The sequence below is a fragment of the Crotalus tigris genome, unplaced genomic scaffold, assembly GCF_016545835.1.
Source record: "Crotalus tigris isolate CLP2741 ecotype Arizona unplaced genomic scaffold, ASM1654583v1 scf7180000024472.5447098, whole genome shotgun sequence".
Classification (NCBI taxonomy): domain Eukaryota; kingdom Metazoa; phylum Chordata; class Lepidosauria; order Squamata; family Viperidae; genus Crotalus; species Crotalus tigris.
Window position 1 is genome coordinate 5,058,227 of NW_024100643.1, and position 20,059 is coordinate 5,078,285.

At 38.8% G+C, this 20,059-nt stretch overlaps 1 protein-coding gene across 3 annotated transcripts in view; it reads right to left on the reverse strand.

The window, feature by feature from the left end:
- Positions 1–19,356, reverse strand: part of PPP1R9B (protein phosphatase 1 regulatory subunit 9B) — a 103,158-nt gene extending 83,802 nt beyond the window's left edge. For 2 of the 3 annotated variants that reach the window (XR_005555482.1, XM_039333111.1), the window contains exon 1: positions 16,636–18,620. Coding sequence is in view for 2 of the 3 variants with exons in the window: in XM_039333111.1 (XP_039189045.1) it covers positions 16,636–18,075 (1,440 nt within the window). In the remaining variant the exon portion in view is untranslated. Of the gene's footprint in view, positions 1–16,635; positions 18,621–18,759 lie in introns of those variants that run through there. The other variant, XM_039333110.1, reaches the window with a different exon arrangement.
- Between the last annotated feature and the right edge of the window lie 703 nt (positions 19,357–20,059).

A 20,059-nucleotide genomic window follows, 5' to 3' on the forward strand; every position in this document is an offset into this window, starting at 1 on the left:
TTGAATATAAGCTCACAGTTCTCCTTATCTCTAACCAACATTAGGCAGGACAGCTCTTCAAATAAATGAAGTCTTATAATACAGAAATATTTTAAACAAATCTGTCCTACCCAGAAATGTGAGCTTTAGATGCTGAGATCTTCTGTGTGTTTCTGAGCTATGGAGCCTCTGCAGAACAGCTACAATCATAACTGATCAAATGAAAAAAAAAAATAGCGGGGAGGGGAATTGCAGAGGAAAAGAAGCAGAAAGATTAATTCTACAAACATCTGCTGTTTCAAGCATTCAAATCCTTCTTTGCCTCTGAACTAGATACAACTCTTAGTATCAATAACAACTTTCTCTCTTCACCTTCTGCTATCTTGAGAGCTGGAGAAAATGCCTAAAATAACAAAAACAGTAATAAAAATATTTCTTCCTTGGTCAGAAATAAGCAACTCACATCCTTCCAACCCCAATATAGTGGATTATAAGTCAAGTTGCCATAGCCACTAGATACAGTAAGTAGGGATGCTGGGAATTTCAGAAGCTGCATGAAGAAAATATTGAGGAGTTGTCCTTCACCTCTGTAATGGCTAGAAAAAAAGTCTGCCATTTCTGTCAATAGATCTGGGTTAGGAAGGATGCTAAATATCTTCTAAACCATTGGGATACGAACCAAAATCCTTCTTTCTTTCACCCCTCCCCCCCCCAGAAATCTCTCCTGAGACAAGCTTGATTTCAAAGCCAGATGAGAACGCAATAAAGTGGTAGCATTGAATTCCCCTCTTAAATGCTAAGAAACTATTTTCACACTTCTCTGAATATGATGAGACCTGCTTTGCCATGTGCTAAAGGAACTGATCCTAAAATATAAATCAAAATATAGCAAGCAGATCTTCTTGCTTAGGCTTACGTCTATGGTCATAATGGTGGAGTCTTGTATAAACTATGGACCATGGGAGTTGTAATCTAAATTGACAGTGAATTCTGAGAATAGTAGGCCAAACATAAGTGGAAAGCACTGGGTTAAGATGTCTTTAATACTTATAAAAATGATGTGTGGAAAGAGTAGGCAGAAAAGGCTTCCCCCCATCACTTTTCTATAATACCTAAGCTTCAATCCCAATAACAGTCATTAGCAGATGATTTCAGTTAGACAATCCATGGCATTTGCTTGCTGTGGGATGCAATAACGGCCACTAGGTCAAATATTTTTGAAAAGTAATTAGATTCATCAGACTGCCAGTGGCAATTAGATGCAGTGGCTATATACAATCCCTGGATTATGGGGAAAAGCAAGTGGAGAGTCAGATTGCGTTCATGCTAACTTTGAAGGCTTTCTGGATGCACATTTTTAGTCACTATGGGAAGGAAAATGGTAGCATTTACTTTTTCTCAGGACCTGCTCACTAATACACATTGTGGTAGAATTCAACACCCTATTTCCAAAACAATAGGGCTTGTAAGCATTTATCGTTGGAAATGATGGGCATTTAGTCCAATACAAGTGGAGTGCATGAATGTAAGGAAATTTCTTTGATAGACTGTTGTGCAGAGGGCATCGGCAGTAAGATATTACATACCTATATATCATTAACACCAACACACTTCAAAGACTAGTTTTTAATTTTGTTTTGCTATGGAATAGCAAATCATGCTATGCCAATTGAAATATCAGGTTAAAACTATTCCGGTTATCCTCTATGGCGATTTTTCTCAATCTTGGCATCTTTAAGATGTGTGGATACCAATTCCCAGAATTCCCCAGCCAGCATTGTTGTCTGGTGTGGTGTGACATCTGTATTGATTTGACTATACTTATTATGAAAAGAGACTTAGTTTTTCTCTGAATCTCCAGATATATACAACAGCTCACAAAATTAGTGAAACCTGCCTATGAACACAAATGTCTTTAAGAAACGAACAAAATAATAAAAAATGTTATTCACTTACCAACTGACTAACATACTCTGGAGTTCAGCACATATCCCTATCACATATCAAATATCCCTACTGTTACTTTACTTTTGGCTGTACAAATAGAGAAGCTTGACAAAACTTAAAAGATGGCATTCTACATTTTAATTTTTTTTAAGGGATGGTCTCATATTTGTTTCCCTTCCTCTGATGTCCATCTCATGTTCAGGAACAAAACTGAACAGATGGCTTCTCAGCCAGCAAATAGAGGCTACTAACCAAGGGGATAAAGCAGCCTATCTCCTGAGGAGGGGGTAGGAAAGGATTATAACAGCAGGAGTTAAAATCAGAAGAAAACAACATCATTCAAAAGACCCTATGGCTCAAAGATTAAGTTCCAATATACCTGTTGCTCCAGACAATACAGAACCAAGGCAAATTTCTCCCCTAAAATTATTATCTGGATTCTCTCTTGTAAAACCTGTAGGTGAATATCCTCTTTTTTAAATAGATAAATTGTATTTGATATCCCAATTTATTTGTTTTTGCAGGTTTTACTTATTTAGAAAATTTATATTGTTGCCTACTCCCACATGGTGATTTAAGGCGGCTTACAAGATGCCTTGCCATCATGTCAGTTGATATCTCTGACTGGCACTGATAAATAAAATGAAAGAATATTTGAGTATTTCACTTTATCATCAATCTTACCAATAACTGATATGTAGGTAGCTTTTTAAAATGTTCTATTTCAGGGGATGCTTTCAGATTTGGCTATTTGGTCAAGAAACTCCTGCAACTTATTAGACAGCTGCTAGCATATAATATATTTGGGCACTTGATAGGATCCCAGAGTTATAGATCCCAAGATCTATAAGCCATTTAATATTTCTTCAAAAAGCTTCAAATGTTTATATCTCACAATGTTCCAAACACGCAACATTTAAAAATGTGAGGAAAATTTTAAGTGAGGTTTTGAACTGCTTCAATAATAGAAGCCCTGTGTCTGGATGGCTCATTAGGGTAGTACTCTTCAAAATTCTTTTCCCAAATTGAGGCTGTTCCTGCACATTAAAGAGTCATTGTTTTAAAATCCACTTTATCTGTGACTCATTGCAAACTAAACACAGGCAAACCTGACATGTTATACTATAGAGAAGATTTTTTTTTTCAGTTTAGAAAAGCTAATCTGCCATTTCTGTTGTCTCTTTTGGTGAAAAAAAATTCCCATGTTCTTAAGCTCAGTTTTTCGAATCTCTGACAGAAGAGAAACTGTTCATCTAGTTAAGACAACAGACTAGAAATCACCATACGCATAAAAGCCGCTGAGTGACTTTGGGCCAGTCATTCTTTCTCAGCTCAACTTACCTTACAGGGTTGTTGTGGGAGAAATAAGAGGAGGAAGGAGTATTGGGTATGTTCTCTGCCTTGAGTTATTTATAAAAAAGTAATAAAGGTGGGATAAAAATCTAAAGAAAAGTTGTTTCACATTCATTTGAAATGCCATTTTGTTTTGGCAATTGCAATGCCTGAATGTCTGCCTCATAACATCTTCTACTAATGTTTTGTGTTTTATGTACATCATCTCAGGATTATATTATCTTGGCATTGTAGTTCATGCCAGCCATTCCCAGCTTGAAGGCTTCCAGCTGCATTGGGATCGCAAGTCTCAAAATTCCAAGTCAACACTGCAATTTGGAAGGCACCAAACCAGGGAAAGATAACCTTTATTAAATCTAGGCAAGACCACACCATCAATCCAAATCTCAGTCATTGAACAATATCAGTCACTGAATGATTTTGGAATCTGGATTCTTAAATTTCATTCTTTGACAACGTGACTAAATTAGTAGGACAGCGAAATGCTGTGGACATAGTATACTTAGACCTCAGCAAGGCATGCAACAAAGTAGATCACAACCTGTTTCTTGGTAAGCTAGAAAAAAAGTGAGATAGATAGCATCACCATCAGATGGGTTTGTAACTGGCTGACAAACCGTATTCAATGAGTAGTCCTTAATGGTACTGTGTCTACAAAGAAGGAGCAGTGGGGTACCACAAGGTTCCGTCTTAGGCCTTGTACCCTTCAATATCTTCATAAACAACTTACATGAGGGAATAGAAGGGGAATTTATCAAATCTGCAGATGATATCAAGCTGGCAGGAATAGCCAACACCCTAAATGATAGGCTCAAGATCCAGACGGATCTTGACAGACTTGAACACTGGGCCCTAGCTAACAAAATGAAATTCAGGCAAAAAAAAAAAAACCTAAAGTACAAATATAGATTGGGTGAAGCCAGGCTTAATAACAGTAACTGTGAGAGGGATCTTGGAGTCTTAATGGACAATCAATTAAATATGAGCCAACAATATGCAGCGGCAGCCAAAAAACTCAATGCAATCCTAAATTGCATTAACAGAGGGATTCAATCAAGATTGTGTGAGGTACTAATACCACTCTATAAAGCCTTAGTAAGACCACACCTAGAATACTGCAACCAGTTTTGGTCACCATATTATAAAAAGTACAGAGAAGAGCAACAAAGATTATTAAGGGACTGGAGGCTAACACATATGAAGGACGGTTACAGGAACTGGGCATGACTAGTCTAATGAAGAGAAAGACCAGGGGAGACATGATACCAGTGTTCCAATATTTGAGGGGGTCTCACAGAGAGGAGAAGGGTCAACCTATTTTCCAAAGCATCTGAAAGTCAGACAAGGAATAATGGATGGAAACTGATCAAGGAGCGTTTCAACCTAGAAATAAGGAGAAATTTTCTGACAGTGAGAACAATCAATCAATGGAACAGACTGCCTTCAGAAGTTGAGGGAGCTTCATCACTAGAAGCTTTCAAGAGACTGGACTGTCATCTGTCAGAAATGTGTAGGATCTCCTGCTTGGGTGGGGGATTCAACTAAATGACCTACAAGGTCCTTTCCAACTCTGTTATTCTATTCTATTCTATTCTATTCTATTCTATTCTATTCTATTCTATTCTGTTCTGTTCTGTTCTGTTCTACTCTACTTGCTTCTATTCTATTTTGGAAATCAGCTTTATGGGATCATTCACTTCATCTGTGGCAAGTAGCAAAAGGCAACAAGAAACCAAACATATGAAGAAAGCAGTCATAATATTTGCAAAGATACTTATGTGAGAAGGGAACTTTGCTTTCATAGCACTATTTTTTTCTTCAATATTGTTTTGTTTAGAAAACTAATACAGATAAACATCTGAGTTTTAAAAAGTAACATAAGACTACAGAAGCATCAGCCTCCTGGTAAATAAAAACCAAACTGAACAAAATATCTCAAAAGATATTTCATGATCACATTACTGCATCAAACTGTACCATCAAATTGGCAGATACTGTGGCTGGAACAAACTAAGATAATCCTCGACTTACACCTACCATATTTATTAACTGTTTCAAGTGTTGAAAAAAGTGACTTATGATTGGTCCCCACACATACGACTGTCACAGTGCTTCATGATCAAATTTTGGTTGTTTGGCACCTGACATTTATTCACAATGATTGCAGTATCCTGGGATCACATGATCCCCATTTACTTCCCAAAGAACTTACAACAAATATAATTAAAGGGAGAAGCCAGATTCTCTTAACAACTGACATTGTAAAATTAAGTGTGACTCACAAAGACCACATAACTTATTAATGGAACTTCCAGTATCAATTCAGAAACTTACGTTGAGAACTATCTGTTCTCTATCTAACTATGAATTTTGTTTGGATTATACTTGAAGGCAGGAATTCTCTTTTTTCTTTTTGCTTGTGGGTTCCTGAACCTCATTTACTTCTCTGACCCCCGTCATAATCACTGTTAGCTAGAAAAATGGTACTTTATCATCAACAATGCTTATTAATCCAATTATTAATTGGATAATTATTAATCATATAAAGTCCATGCCATACTAGAAAAACGCCATGGTCCCTAAAGTGGGGAGACATATGGCCCATGTTAAGAATCACTGCTTTAAACTATGGATGGCCAATTCGCAACCAGTTAGCTCCAGGCAGCTATTACGCTTTCTTTAATGAGACTTTTGGTCTAATTTCAAAGCATCCTGAAACTAATGATTCTAATTTCTGCCTTTATTTTTTTTAATAGTCCACTATGTAGCAGAATGAGAGAGACAGACGCACGCACACGGGGGGGGGGAGAGATTGAAAGAGAGAGAAGAGGTTGAGAGAGAAAAACAGGATGACTGGAAAAGAGAATTAATGCCCTCATCTGCTTCTGGCTCTGGTCTTCTCGTATGTCCTTCAGTCCCGTCAACCACTGGAATGCATTCCCTGATTGTCCCTGGGCTAGGATGGCAGAAACTGTTTGGGTTCTACTAATAGAATGATGTACAATTCTGCAAAAGGGTTTAATGCAGACTTTTCCTGCTGCTATATTATTATCCTGGCAGATGAGGCCATGCCAGCATAATACATAGTGGGTTCTGTTATAAAGTATTATTTCAGTTCTTCTGAGAGAAAACCTTTTAAGCTTTTTTGAGGGAGGGGTTGGAGCTGGAGGAGTAGAGGTAACTGCTTTTAATTTTTAATTTAATTTTTTTATGAGAGTAAATGATAAAGTCCTTTGATGTATGAAAAAGTAACTAAGGGGATATATGCTAGTCATAGGCACGGGGGCATTGAAATAGTGAAAACAGAAAAAGAAAATGGAGGTGGAAACCTTAAATCACGTACAGAAAGGACCAAGTACCACATATTTCTTAACTGCTTGTTACCATTCTCCCATTAAGAATGTGGTCCAGAAATCTATGCTATTGTATTATAATGGTAAAAGGGTATATCCTGGGATATGCTAGACAATGCTACCTGAGAAGAATTAAAAAAAATGGTCTTATCCCACAAAAAAGATTTGTGGTATACATTTTCACAAACTTACCTAAGGGTCAAAAATACCCATGGGTCTGTTAGCTTTCCACTATACTACAAGACATTTTGCTTTTGTTGGAAAATATTAACACAGCCAACTCTCATATATAAAATCTGGCTAGTTCAAAATTTCTCCTCTGTGTGTGTTTGTGATGTGTGTTTGTGTACCCAATCATACCACTTCAAGCAACAAGCTCTGAAAGAATTATCTGTTGTATTCATATACACCAGTATGCCATTCTCTTGCAATGAGCTCCCGTTAAGAGTTTAAATGCTCTGGTGCCTTACTTTTACTTCTGTTTTAGCAGAGTCAAGTAGATTCTTCTTCTGACCATTGATTGAGATATGGCTCCATATCTTTCAAACAAGTTAGAATACCCTGCAACATTGATATCTGGATTCCAATCAACAATATACCAAGATGGGCTGCTCCACTTTCTACTCTGTATGGCAAATCACATTGATAAAACATTTCTCTAGGTTATAAAGGGAGAAAAAAAATCCACTTGCAATAATATATTTAAGGTTTCGTATCTTCTTATGTAGTATTCTAAATATCAGAGTGTTTCCAGGATTTCAGTAATCCTGGTATTTTGCAAAATGTTTTGTGGAATGCCAATATCTTGCAAGTTGCAAAAGTCAGCAATTTTGTGAAATTTCATTCATGTAAAAAGATTTAATTTTAAATCAAAGTTGTAGACTTATACATGGCATTTACTAAAACAGCAGACATCTTATCACCTGCAGGCATTATGTTCCGATCTGTTATATAATCTAGATAGATCCTTTCTCCTTTAAGTACTATCTACTAGAATAGGTGATTTTTCTTTTTTAAAATAATTCAAAAACTGCATCTGCTTATATTTAATTTGAAGTGATACCATAAACAGTATCATGTCAAAATTTTGCTACTTTCTGCTTCATGTTTGGCTCAAGTCTTCAAATGATGAAGAGAAGTATAGAAACTGAAATATCCATTATCTTGCAGTTTGCTCAGTAGCACTATAACTACCCGTATTTTATTTGCTAACCAGGAGATAATAGCAACATTATCCATAAGAGCAGAACAAGGAAGATGCTTATTCTTATATGGTGAGCTGGTTGGAGAGTACAGTACAAGCTAAGAATACCTACTCAGAAGCAAATTGTATAGAATCCTTTTCAGATCTCCTTTTCTTTCTGTTCTCAGCACTCTCACCCAAACTTTTAATCTCACAAACACTTTCCCCATCCTGGAGAACAGACATAATTTTTTTTGCCAGAGAACTGATTTCTTAACAGAGGGCTTTAGAAATTAGGCCAATGATTCCAGATAGCTCTCTTGACTTAAATAATTAGCCTGTGTGATGCAGTGATTGGGTTTTGATAGAGTTAGTCTACGAAATTCCTTGCAGCCCTTAGGTAAGAACAAGGGCCCACCTGCCCAGCGTTTTCTTACCAGGGTGTCCAACCTAATTACCAATACTCTATGACATTTTAGAAGCAGAGCATGAATGAATAACTATGTTCCAAGCAACTGGTATCCAAAGGCATACTGTATGTGTATGTGTGCATCAGCTGTTCCTGCTTTAAAGCCCTGTTTCTGCAGCCAACTTATGATATTTATGGCAGTCTACAATCATAAAAGATTGTTTGACTGATTACAATAACAAATTTCACAATTCAAAAAATATCATAACAGGTATCAGTCTGTCCATCAAAAAAAATCAAATTCTATAGTCAGATAATACTTTTATTAGGAGCACCCAAAGTGATATAGAAGAAAGTAGTGTAGAGGTAGTTCTTGCTTACCAACTTCCTTGTTTAGTAATCATTTGAGTCTACCATATTAAAAAAAATAGCTTTGCAACCAATCTTCATATTTATGACTATCACAAATCACATAGTGACATGATTGCTATTTGGGCACTTTGCAATTGTTGCTCATTTATAATTGTTGCAACATCCTGTGACCATATGATTGCCATTTGTACGTTTTGTCAATGATTTGCAATAGATTTAACAGAAAATAAAATTGTAAGTTGTAGTCATGTAATGTTTCTGTTAGCAACCACAATGATTTGCTTAGCAACCAAAAGGGAAATGATGTAATAACTCTATTGCAGTCATGTGATTTTCTGCTTAGCAATTACGCACTGAGCAATAAAGTTGCCAGTCCCAATTGTGGTTGTTAAGCAAGGACTACCCATGTTAGGATTCAAGGCTATAAATGTTTCCATCAGTTAAATATTGGAAAAAGTTAGAAATGGGAGGAAAAACAAGGACACCTAAAAGGAGGCCCAGTCTAAAGCTATGAGATCTACAAATTTAGCCTTGATGGGAGTTGTGATATGTGATATGTGAACACAATATGGAGTTTCACCTAGAGTTCACAAAAATTAATAGTGACTCTTTCTATCCCAGGAGTGAAATGATAAAAGTCGGAAGTGTAATTCTATCCAGGGTTCCACCCTACCTTCACTAAATGTCCCACGTAGGTCTAGGAGTATTATCTCCTTATATTTTCTGTATATTGTGCATCCATTTATGTTTATACATCAAATCATTGTCTTCCCTACCTTTTTTTTTTTTTTTTGAGCCAAGAAACACCAACATTGTAAGTATTACTTCTTGGGGGGATTCTTTCAGCTTGTCATTACCATTACATTTCAACCCAAATTTTAGTCAGAAATGAAAATCCATGCATTCAGCACGTCTCAAATGATCACTAGGTTGACTATAATGCTACAAGGATACAAGCATCCTAGCAGCAATTTTCTTCTGTCAAATGTTACTTTTTTCCCATTTTAATTGACTCTCAAATATGGTAGTCCTTGATCTATGACCATACTTGAGTCCAAAATTTCCATTATTAAGCAAAACAGTTAAGTGAGCTCTATCCCATTTTATGACCTTTCTTGCCATAGTTGTTAAGTGTATTACTGCAGTTATTAAATTAGTAACATGGTTGTTAAGTGAATCTGGCTTCTCTGTTGAGTTTGCTTGTCAGATTGCAACCTGTCATAAATTCATGTCAGTTGCCATGTGTCCGAATTTTAATCACGTGCCCATGGGAATGCTCAATGGTCGTAAATGTTAAAAATAGTCATGTTACTTTTTTCAGTGCCATTGTAATTTCATACAGTCAGTAAACGAATGATTGTAAGTCAAGGACTGCCCGTATAGCAAGCAGCAAGATTCTCTTTTCGCGTGGAGTTATTGCTAGCCTATGATTTTAATAGGGTTTTAAATTGTTTTAATTTATAAACTAGTTCTGACAGTAGTGAGGTACTGATATAAAAGGATTAAGTAATCCCATCTTTAATGGAACAAGATGTTGCATTAGGAGTAGAGAGATATCAGTTCAAATCCACCCTTAGCTTTAGGCTATCTATTAGCCGCATTCACGCAACATGTTTAACTAGGTTCATTAAGACCTAGTAGTGCACCCATATAATATGCTCTTTTTTGTGTGTGTGGCTCAGCTCAGCATATTGTACAACTGTAATCAATTGGATTAAGTTTGAATGGCTGAATTAACCAAGATAAGCACGTTGTATAAACTCTCTCTCTGCCATACCTATCCCATAGGACAGTTGTAAGGAAAAATAGAGAAAGGGTCACTATGTATACCACTTTGAGCTCCTAGAGAAAGATGGATATAAATTTAATAAAAATGAATAAATAGGAAGAGCTGCTCCCTTTCCAATTCTAACTTTGTTTATATACCGAATAAACTCCTACTTTGTTTGATAATAGTTGATAATATTCCCTCTATCCATAATGCACTATCCATGTTCCCCCATCCCGAGTGGGAATTTGTTTGGTTCAATACTAATTGCTAGTACCGCATTTCCTGGAGATACATCCTTTCATTCCTTATTGATACCTGGGAGGGTAACAGATAACTAATGGCATTGTAATGTTTTTTATATATTAGTTCAGGATTGCTTGTGGTCCCAATATCAATGAAGTTTGCAGCATTTGGACTGCAGCATTTGAATCAAGCCACATATGTTCACGCATAACTGTGTACTTGTACTCCAGAAATCCAGCAGACTGCCAGTTTGAATTTAAAAGTTTTCTCAGTCAGGTATAATCTTTCCCTTTGTCATAATAAACAATAGCTACCGTATTAGGATTATCTCCCCTTTTGGGCTGATATATTTATAGAATTCAATGCCAAAAATGACATAAGGATGGGCAGTGTCTTAGTTGGCTTTAAAAGGCATGTAAGAAATTTGTAACTAGAATCATCATATACAGCAGCAATATAGATGTATACATTCAGATGATGGAGCCATGTAACAATAAAAATAGTCCTTCATTAATGACCATAACTGGGACTAGAATTTCTGTGCTAAGAAAGATGATCATTAGATGAGTCATGCCCAATTTTATGACCTTTTTGCCACCATTGTTAAGAGAATCATTGCAGTTAAGTGAATCATTTAGTCATTAAGCAAATCTGGCTTTTCCCAGTGACCTGGCTTATGGGAAGCTGGTTGAGAAGTCACAAATGGCCATCACAGACTTCAGATTGCTATATCATAAATGCATGCTAGTTGCCAAGCAGCCAAATTTTGACCACATGATTGTGAGAATGCTGCAGAGGTTATAAATGTGGGGACTGATCATAAGTCACTTTTTTCTGTACCGTTATAACTTCGAATGGCTGCTAAAAGAGGACTCGTATTACCTCTATACTTTATTTCATAGTGGTCTCCAGACTGTCACTATTGTAAACAAGGTGCTATGCATGATTTGTTCTGAATTAATAGCACTTTTTTATATTCTTGTATTGCACTCTAAATTTTGGGGCTCCTATCCCAGATTGTCCGAGCTAAGCTATATCTTGGGAGAGATTACATAGTTCTCATACCTAACCTTGCAGATTTTCAGCATTCTTAGATGAGAATTCACGTGAAAGTACAAAAACATTCCAGAATTTGGTGGTTTCTACAAGATTTGAAAGATTTTTCTCTTTAAGTATTATACTGCACCATATTACATTGCATTGTTTGAAATGAGGGCATTTAAGATCATAGCTGATTCTGGGAGCGACAGGCACCTTGGCAACTATACACTATATGCTGACTTCTGATCTAAAGTAAATGGCAAGTAAGGGAAAAGTGAAGGGAGCAATAGTCAGTAAGTCCTCTTCCCTTAAGGTCTGTCCTTGTAATCTAAAATTGATGCTAAATGTTAGACAGCAGTTGGCAAATTGAGCATGAAAGGCTGCCACTCTTATTATAAGGCCCGCCTTTGATTTCACATATCCCGATTCAGTTCTATGGAATTTGGGTCATATATAATGGAGATTGGCAAGTACCCCTGACCGCTTTACCCAGAATGAAAAAAAAAAAAAAGAGTGGGATGGAACAGTGTTTTCCAATATACCTGAAAGAAGTGTGCTTGAACACTGCTTTCTGCTCTAATACCTTGCTACCCACCTACAACAATCTGTCACTTGAGATGGTTGCATCACCCTCCCCAGTGCTATTGAAACAAGTAGAAAGGCAGGATACAGTATACAGTGACTGAATATGTAAAAGCTAGGACAACTGCTAACCTTGTCCTCAAATCACTCCCACCCTCTTATGCCCAAATTTAGCTGCATGGCAGAAACATTCTAACATCATCAAGTGTTTGGATGAGCACAGAACATAATAAAGAATATGTTAGCATTCTAAGAATTTGGGATCATATATTTTATTTCTGAGATAGACTTCTCTATGTAGCAAAGTCCATCCACAAATAGACCAACCTACATATATACAGCAATAGTGGACCAAGGAGCAGCGTATTTGACCAATCCAAGATAGTCTCATCTAAAAGAAATGCTCAGGGAACTATGAGATGTAAGAATTGAAGTTAATGCAAGAATGTACTAAATTGGTAGCCATCCAATTCTTGCTTAAGAACCTCCAATGGGAAATGGCAGGAAAGAATAACAGAATTGGAATGGACCTTGGAGGTCATCTAGTCCAACCCCCCGTTCAAGCAGGAGACCCTCAACCATGTTAGACAAATGACTGTCCAAAAAGTTTTGAAACCAAGAGAAATCTCCTTTACCGCTGTCCCTGTTCTCTTCTTTCAGAATTAAGAAACACTTTTCCAGATGTGGCTAACTATAGCAGATCAGTGAAGGATGCTGGGAGTTGTAGTTCATCAACATTAGTGTTGAGTGCAGCCATGCAGAGATTGATGAAGTACATCTTCCCATGTTCCTCACCACTGAACTGCTGGGCAAGGCAGCCACATCTGGAAAACCTGACCAATTTCAACCCCAAAAGAATAAAATAAGTTTTAGTGGGAATTTAGCGCTAGCTTTTCTCATGAACAAAACAGGGCATTGTGGCCCAAAAAGGCCATGCTTAGAATTACTGCACACTCTGTGAGAAAAGAACATCCTTAACCACAAACCATGTGCAGATAGCAGACCAATCCTTATTTTTTGCACAACTATTCCAGTGCAATAAATAGAACTCATAACACAACAAAGCACCGATATGCATCTGTAATACAATGTTTTTCAACCTCTGCAAATCCAAGATGTGTGGACTTACAGCTCCCCAAATTCCCCAGCCAGCTATGCTTAAATCATGCTGGCTGGGGAATTCTGGGCATTGAAATCCACCATCATTATTCAAGGTAGGCTGTTTCACTGCTTTAACAGCTTTAATCATTAGGAAATTCTTCTGAACTCTTTAATTTCAGTCTATTTTAGTCTCTATTCTATTCTCAGTTTCAACAGAGAATTGGGCCATTTCCACCTGGATGTGACTGTCTTTTAAATATTTATAGACTGCTACCATATCTCCCATTAGTTTTCTTTTTTACAAACTAGTATTTTGCAAACTTGTGATAAACAAAACAAAACAAATACAACTTCTAATAAAGGGTCTCTTAATATAATTTGGCAAAATTCTTTCCAACTTCCAATATTTCACATACTTAACATTATAACCTTCCAGAATCACTACAAAAATATCACACATCATCAAGCAACCTGGTGATGGCAGTCCCCAGTTTTCAACAGCAAGGGTCCCTAAAGTTTTGTGCTGCTAGGAACACTTGTCCATTCACAAAATGGCTGCAATGGAAGAACATAACCAGTTATAAAGCATTGATTTACAGGCATGTTATGTACCATCACTCTCTACCCGCCACCGCATGCAAAATGCTACCACCTATTCCTGATTTCATTTTTTGTGTACAAGGAGATACCCTAAGCAGTGAATTACATACAACCCTTATTTTATTTCTAAGAAATAAGATCGAGATAAATTTTTGAAATTAAGATGATACTGATGTTGGATACTTTCTTTGCTCTGCATCCATGCCAACTTTCCATTTTTTTAAAAAAAAAAATCTTACTTTTAAAAATTACATGTAATTTAATGTAAGTTATTTTAACTGTGAATGGGTGCCAAGAAAGATGTATTCTGATACTAAAGATCACAGTGGCCAGCTTTTATTGTCCAAACACATTGGACTACAACTGCTCAACTTTCTGACTAACAGGCTCACTATGAATCTACTGTATTTTTGTTGTTCTGAATCCCCTGGAAACTTGAATGGATTTATTGTTCACAAAAGCTTGCCTGTCAGATATGTCCCTTCTTCCATGACACTCACCAAAAAATAAACAATAATTAAACTAGCTCCCAAAAATCTAATACTTATGCCACCTCTAACTGAAAGACATTGACTTTTTCAGAATGCATCTAAACTTATACTGATAGGAGCCAAGTTACCTTTGGCAGTGAAGTACTTATCCATGCCCATTTCTAACTTGCAGAAACTTAACTCAACTCCTACATTCTTATCTATAGCTTGTCTATATGTTGTTCAAACTGTGCTAACCCATGACATGTTTTAATAATATTATAGTGCCCTAGTTCACATAATTTCTGGATTAACAAATCGCATTTTGATTTGTTAGTTACTAAGTTACTAACGTTACTAAATAGGCTAAATTCACACAATAAGCTAGATTAGGCCAATATGATGTTGGATAACTGGTATTTCAGCATGTTTGGGGAATCCAAACATTATCATAATATATGAGTTAGTCCATCCACAATGAACCAGCATAGTTTATTTGGGCACTACATGTTGTACACTTGTATTGTATTAATCTGGGTTTAAGGATTAACAAGAGTACACCCAGTCTGGTATAAATCCTACTATAATAAAATTGAACCATGATTTACAAATTACAGTCACTCATTTCATCATACTGAGTTGAAACAAAACAAACCTTGCTAGGGCCTCTCGTCATGTATAAACCTGGGCAGTCTCACCTTAGATTCCATCAAAAGTTATATTCCTGCATGTACTTTTTTTTTCTGGATGGGAGTCCATTTTTCTTTCAATTCAATTGCCTTTCCTATGGAAAAGCAGAAACCCACCCATCTCTGATCTATCATGGCAAAATGGTCTTACAATGTCAACTGAAACCCAGTTAAAGCTGGGAAATTATGCCTGATTTGCCTTTTATTCTTCCAATTTGTTTGACATGGGGTGAGAATGTAGCTAATCAAAGAGTCCAAAGGGAAAGGGGGGGAAAACAGATTGCAATGATTATATTCCTTAATTTGTCAGTGACCTAATCCCACCATCACCATCACACACATAGACACACACACACACACACACACAGAGAGAGAGAGAGAGAGAGAGAGAGAGAGAGAGAGAGAGAGAGAGAGAGAGAGAGAGAGAGAGAAATATATAGCCCCAATTCAGTGGATAAAATGTGAGAAACTGAGCTTTCACATCAAATGTGTTATTCTTCCTACTACCAGCAGCCCGCTGCAAAAACGGGTCCATTTATATACCCTCCCTACCTCAGTGTTTCATGAAAGCCATGCTTTGCAAAAAAAGAGGATGAAGAACAGCGTTTCTCTTCCCATCCTCCTTTGTAAAATCAAGTTTCTTCAGCATATCTCAGTCTGTTGGATTGTCAAACAAGAAAATGCTGTTTGAATTTCTTCCCTGCTTCTCCTACTCCTGGTATTTGCACATAAAACAGAGGGGGGGGGGAAACATGGTGAGATCCATGATGGCACTTTCAGTCATGACATTAGTACAATTCTTCTAAAATCACTTTTGTTGATATATAACCTGCAAAGGCAATTCACTAATTCAGTTCTTAACTCAAGTGAAAGACTAATCCTATCAAAAGTATCCCTGTTCCATTATCTCTATGATAGAAGAGTTTTGCTACATTCTCCCTTCAATATTTAAATGCACAAACATAAATCCTTTCCTAACAGATTTTAATGAATTAAGGGGACATTTGCCTTAAACGTTGAAAAATCAAGGCCTTACAACAGTAAGAATCAATGAGAATCAGGTGAAAAGGTCCTCTTTGCCTAAGATATGTAGGCCTTCTCAAAATTAAGAGGTAAACCTGTAAGTTGGAAGCTATTTCAGATGGAAGATGGAGATTTGCACATCTGAAGGATCCTCCCTGCAAAGCTTCCTTGCACAAACTTCCCCATCAAGAGAAGAGAGGTACACTAGGGAGAATATATGGTTTTAAAATGTCTTCTGGATAGGCTAGTTCCTTTCATTCAGAGAATTGTATTTAATGAATAAACAGCAATTCTTTATGAAAAAGGAGTCTTCCTTATCTTTACTTAGAGACCTTGAACAGGTTTACAGTAGTCAGAACATAGGATTTTAGTCTCAATTGCTATTTTATGAAAACTGGGCCCCAGATCCTTGGAGTTGTCATTCATGTTGATAATAACAATCATGTCCAAGGACCACTAGACTTCCCAGAATCAAGGTTTCTTTTACAGTCACTATAAATACTAGATTCAAAGGCCTACCTGTATTGGGGCTGTGCTGAAGTGGATCTTGCGATTAGGGACAGCCTCATCCTCTTCTGACAGCCCAGGGATCTCGACACAGCTAGATTCTGGTGCATACAGTCCATCACCATCCTCATCTTCATCTAGCCCACTCCCTCCTGAATCCTCCCCCAGTCCACTGTAGGCACTAATGTCCACCAGGTCAGCCTCAGAAAAGTCCTCCTTCTTAGACTCATCACCTAGGTCATTCTCCTCTGGTCCCTCAGCCTTGGCCACTTCCTCACAGTAAGTGTCTGCCAATGGGCCTGGAGTTTCTAAATATCTTTCACCACCCATCTGGCCATTTTCCAAGGCCGCATGCACTGTGACCTCAGCCTGAATCACCTCGGCCCTGAGAGGGTCAGGCGCCTTAGAGGCCTTGCTGTTCTCATCTGCCACTGCTGCTGCTGCCACCGCCACCTCAGCTGCCTCAAATTCCTGTTCAGAGTCTCCACTCTCTTCCACTTCCACAGGCTTGATCTTGCGCACTTCTTGGACCTTCTGAGGACGTAGCCCCATGTTGGAGTCCTTATCCCCTGTCTTTCCTGCTACTGACCCACCAGGCACCAGCTTGTTTTGGGCTTTGTCAGTCTCAGGCAACCTTGCTCTTACTTGGAGTGCAGGCCCATCACTATTCCTGGTTTCCATCTTGGGCCCTCCTTCTGGAGTCTGGAGGAAAACCCTGGACCTTTTGCTAACAATTTTGGAGTTGAGAGGCCCAACTTTGCCAGGGGCTTTATGGAGGTTATTCCTCAGGTCAGCCTTCTCAAAGACAGCACTGAGTTGGCTTACAGTGGGAGAAACAGCCTCTGTGTCTAGCTTGTCTAGGGATTCTGTGCTGCCGTTGAACCTCACCACCACATCCAACTTCCGGTCTTGGAAGCCAGCTCTCTCCTTCCTCAGAAGTAGTTTGTTGGTGGTCTCCTTCTCCTGGAGACTCCTCTCGAAGATCTTCCTTGTCTCCTGGAGCTTGGACAATGGCTTATCTGTTTTGGAGTCAAACCGGCTCACCCTCTCAGATACGCTAGTGCCCAGTTTCAACAATGCACTATGGTCTACATTCTCGTTCAGACTGCTGGCCCGGGGCAAGGACAACCGGACCGGCTTCTCCTTCATCTTGGCCAGATCAACTGCTCCCTCCCCTGGTGGCGGCGCAGTGCCCATTTGCAGGAACATATTTTTGATCCGATGGACATTAGATCCATACTTCTTGTTCCTGGCTTTCTTGGCCTCCTCACTGTCAGCTTGGCCCAGGGCATCTTTGGAAGCTTTCAGAGCTTGGATGCCAGCTTCATAGGCGTTCCGGTGAGGTGAGGCACTCCTCAGGCCACCTCCAGCCCCATTGCCACTGGTGGTACTGCCCCCACTGCTGCTGGTGCCACTGCCCCCAGGATTATTAGGGGACTCAGTCTTCATCATGATTCACCAAATCTTCTGGTGTCGCTGACACCACATAGCCTCAGGCTTCCTCCACCCCCGGGCCACCCTGCCTCCTCTGCCTCCCTTCACTTCCAGCAGCCGCAATACAATCACATCGCGAGAACCCGAAAGGGGCAAGGCGGCACGGCACGCCGCTTCTTCTTTACCAGACAGCGCTCATTGTGTGTCAAGGAAAAATGTGGTCAACCGGCGATGAGGGCGGCGAGGAGAGAACCGAATCCAAGGAGCTTCTGATCCACGGCGGTGGCAGCGGGAAGACAGATCCTCCGAAGGGTCTGGATTAGCTGAGGCCCATTGCAGCCGGCTCGTCGGATGTGTTCACCTCCCCTTCATCCCCCCCTCCTCCTCTTCCTCTCCTTCCTTGTCGCTTTCGCTCGCTCGCTTTTGCAGCGCGATGACGGAGACCAAACCCTTCTGCAAACGCCACAGCCTGTCGCTCCTTAAAAAAAAAAAAAAAAGTGGAGGGGGGAGAGCAGAAGGGGGGAAATGAAGAGAAAGGGGGGAGAAACCGCTGGGTCTTAAAGTGATCACACTCCTTCCACCTCCCTCGATTTCTGCTATGGCAGGAAAGGAAGCAAAAAAAAAAAAAAAAAAAAAGGGCAGCGACGCGTTCTTCCTCTCTTTTTCTCCGCCCCCCCCAACCCTCCGTTGCTTTCTCTTTACCGAATAAGCGAAAATGAGTCCATCAATCCAATTGTAAGAGGAAGGAAGAGATGCGGTGGGGAGGGAACATCGGCTATGCCAGCTTTTGGATTTACCTCGCCGATGAATTATTAAAAAAATATAATCAAGACAATGTAATCCAATCCCTTCCGCGTGTCGTCTGTTTCACGCCTTATTGGCATCGGGGGGAGGCGCGGTTTAAGGATTCGTGTCTACGCACACATATGCACCCATCTCACGTGTCCTTGCTCCAAAATTGGATTAACCGTGGACGCCCCTTCCCAGGAATTTGCCCACCCTGATATTTTCCAATTCTTTGGGGACACTGTCACCTCCGAATCGCGAGCGGTGTCACTGATGCTGTGGAAATTCATCTCTATTTTAAGGTTGAATTGTGTTATTGAATCTAGGGGGAACACTTTATCTGACCCACCGGGAGTGTCTAACCCTTGGCCCATGGGCCTCGTGCAGCTCTGGGCAGCTAATAATGTGGTCCCACAAGATCATAAACTTCTAATCTTATTATGTGCTTTGTATACATTAACTATGTTATATATTTGGTATAAGACAATTCCTCTTCACTCGGTGTGGCCTAGACAAGCCAAAAGGTTGAACACCCAAAAGGTCCACAAAGATTGTTTATATTCATACAGTTCTTTTAATCTGGATGGGCATGAATAATCCATTTGCTGGGTCCCACAATACACTTAAGTTTTGCAAAACAGCTGCCAACATGTTAATTGAACATTGCCAAAACCTGTGCGCAACACAATGAATTTATTTGGGCCTACAAAAAAAAGTACATAAATAACAAACCAAGATACCACTATTATTTTTTAGTAAAATCTGTTTTGACTCAAAGGCATTGCCACCATGGTGGTGTATTTTATTGCTATCTTTTTCTCAGACAAATGTAATACTTTATGCTCTTTTTACACTATTACAAAGTGTGCTTTGATAAATACAGTGCTTTTAAGCATTGTGAGCTTTCCTAATTATGTAAGTGACAAAACAAATGGAATAAGTTTGGGGTGGGGGGGCGGGAAACAAGTGCTTTGTAAATATGGTTATAGAGAAAAAAATCCAGCCACTATATTTAATTCCAAGGAGAAGGTTCTAACTTTAAAAAACATGCAAGGCCTGAAAATGGATGCTGCTACTGCATATGGGCACATAGAACAAATGTATCACTTACCTCAGGAATATTCCCTCCATTGAGACTAGAGAAAATAAATTACAATTTTTTTCCCGGTGCCATGCTAGTCTGTATGCACAAACTTGCATTTGCTCATTCCTTCAT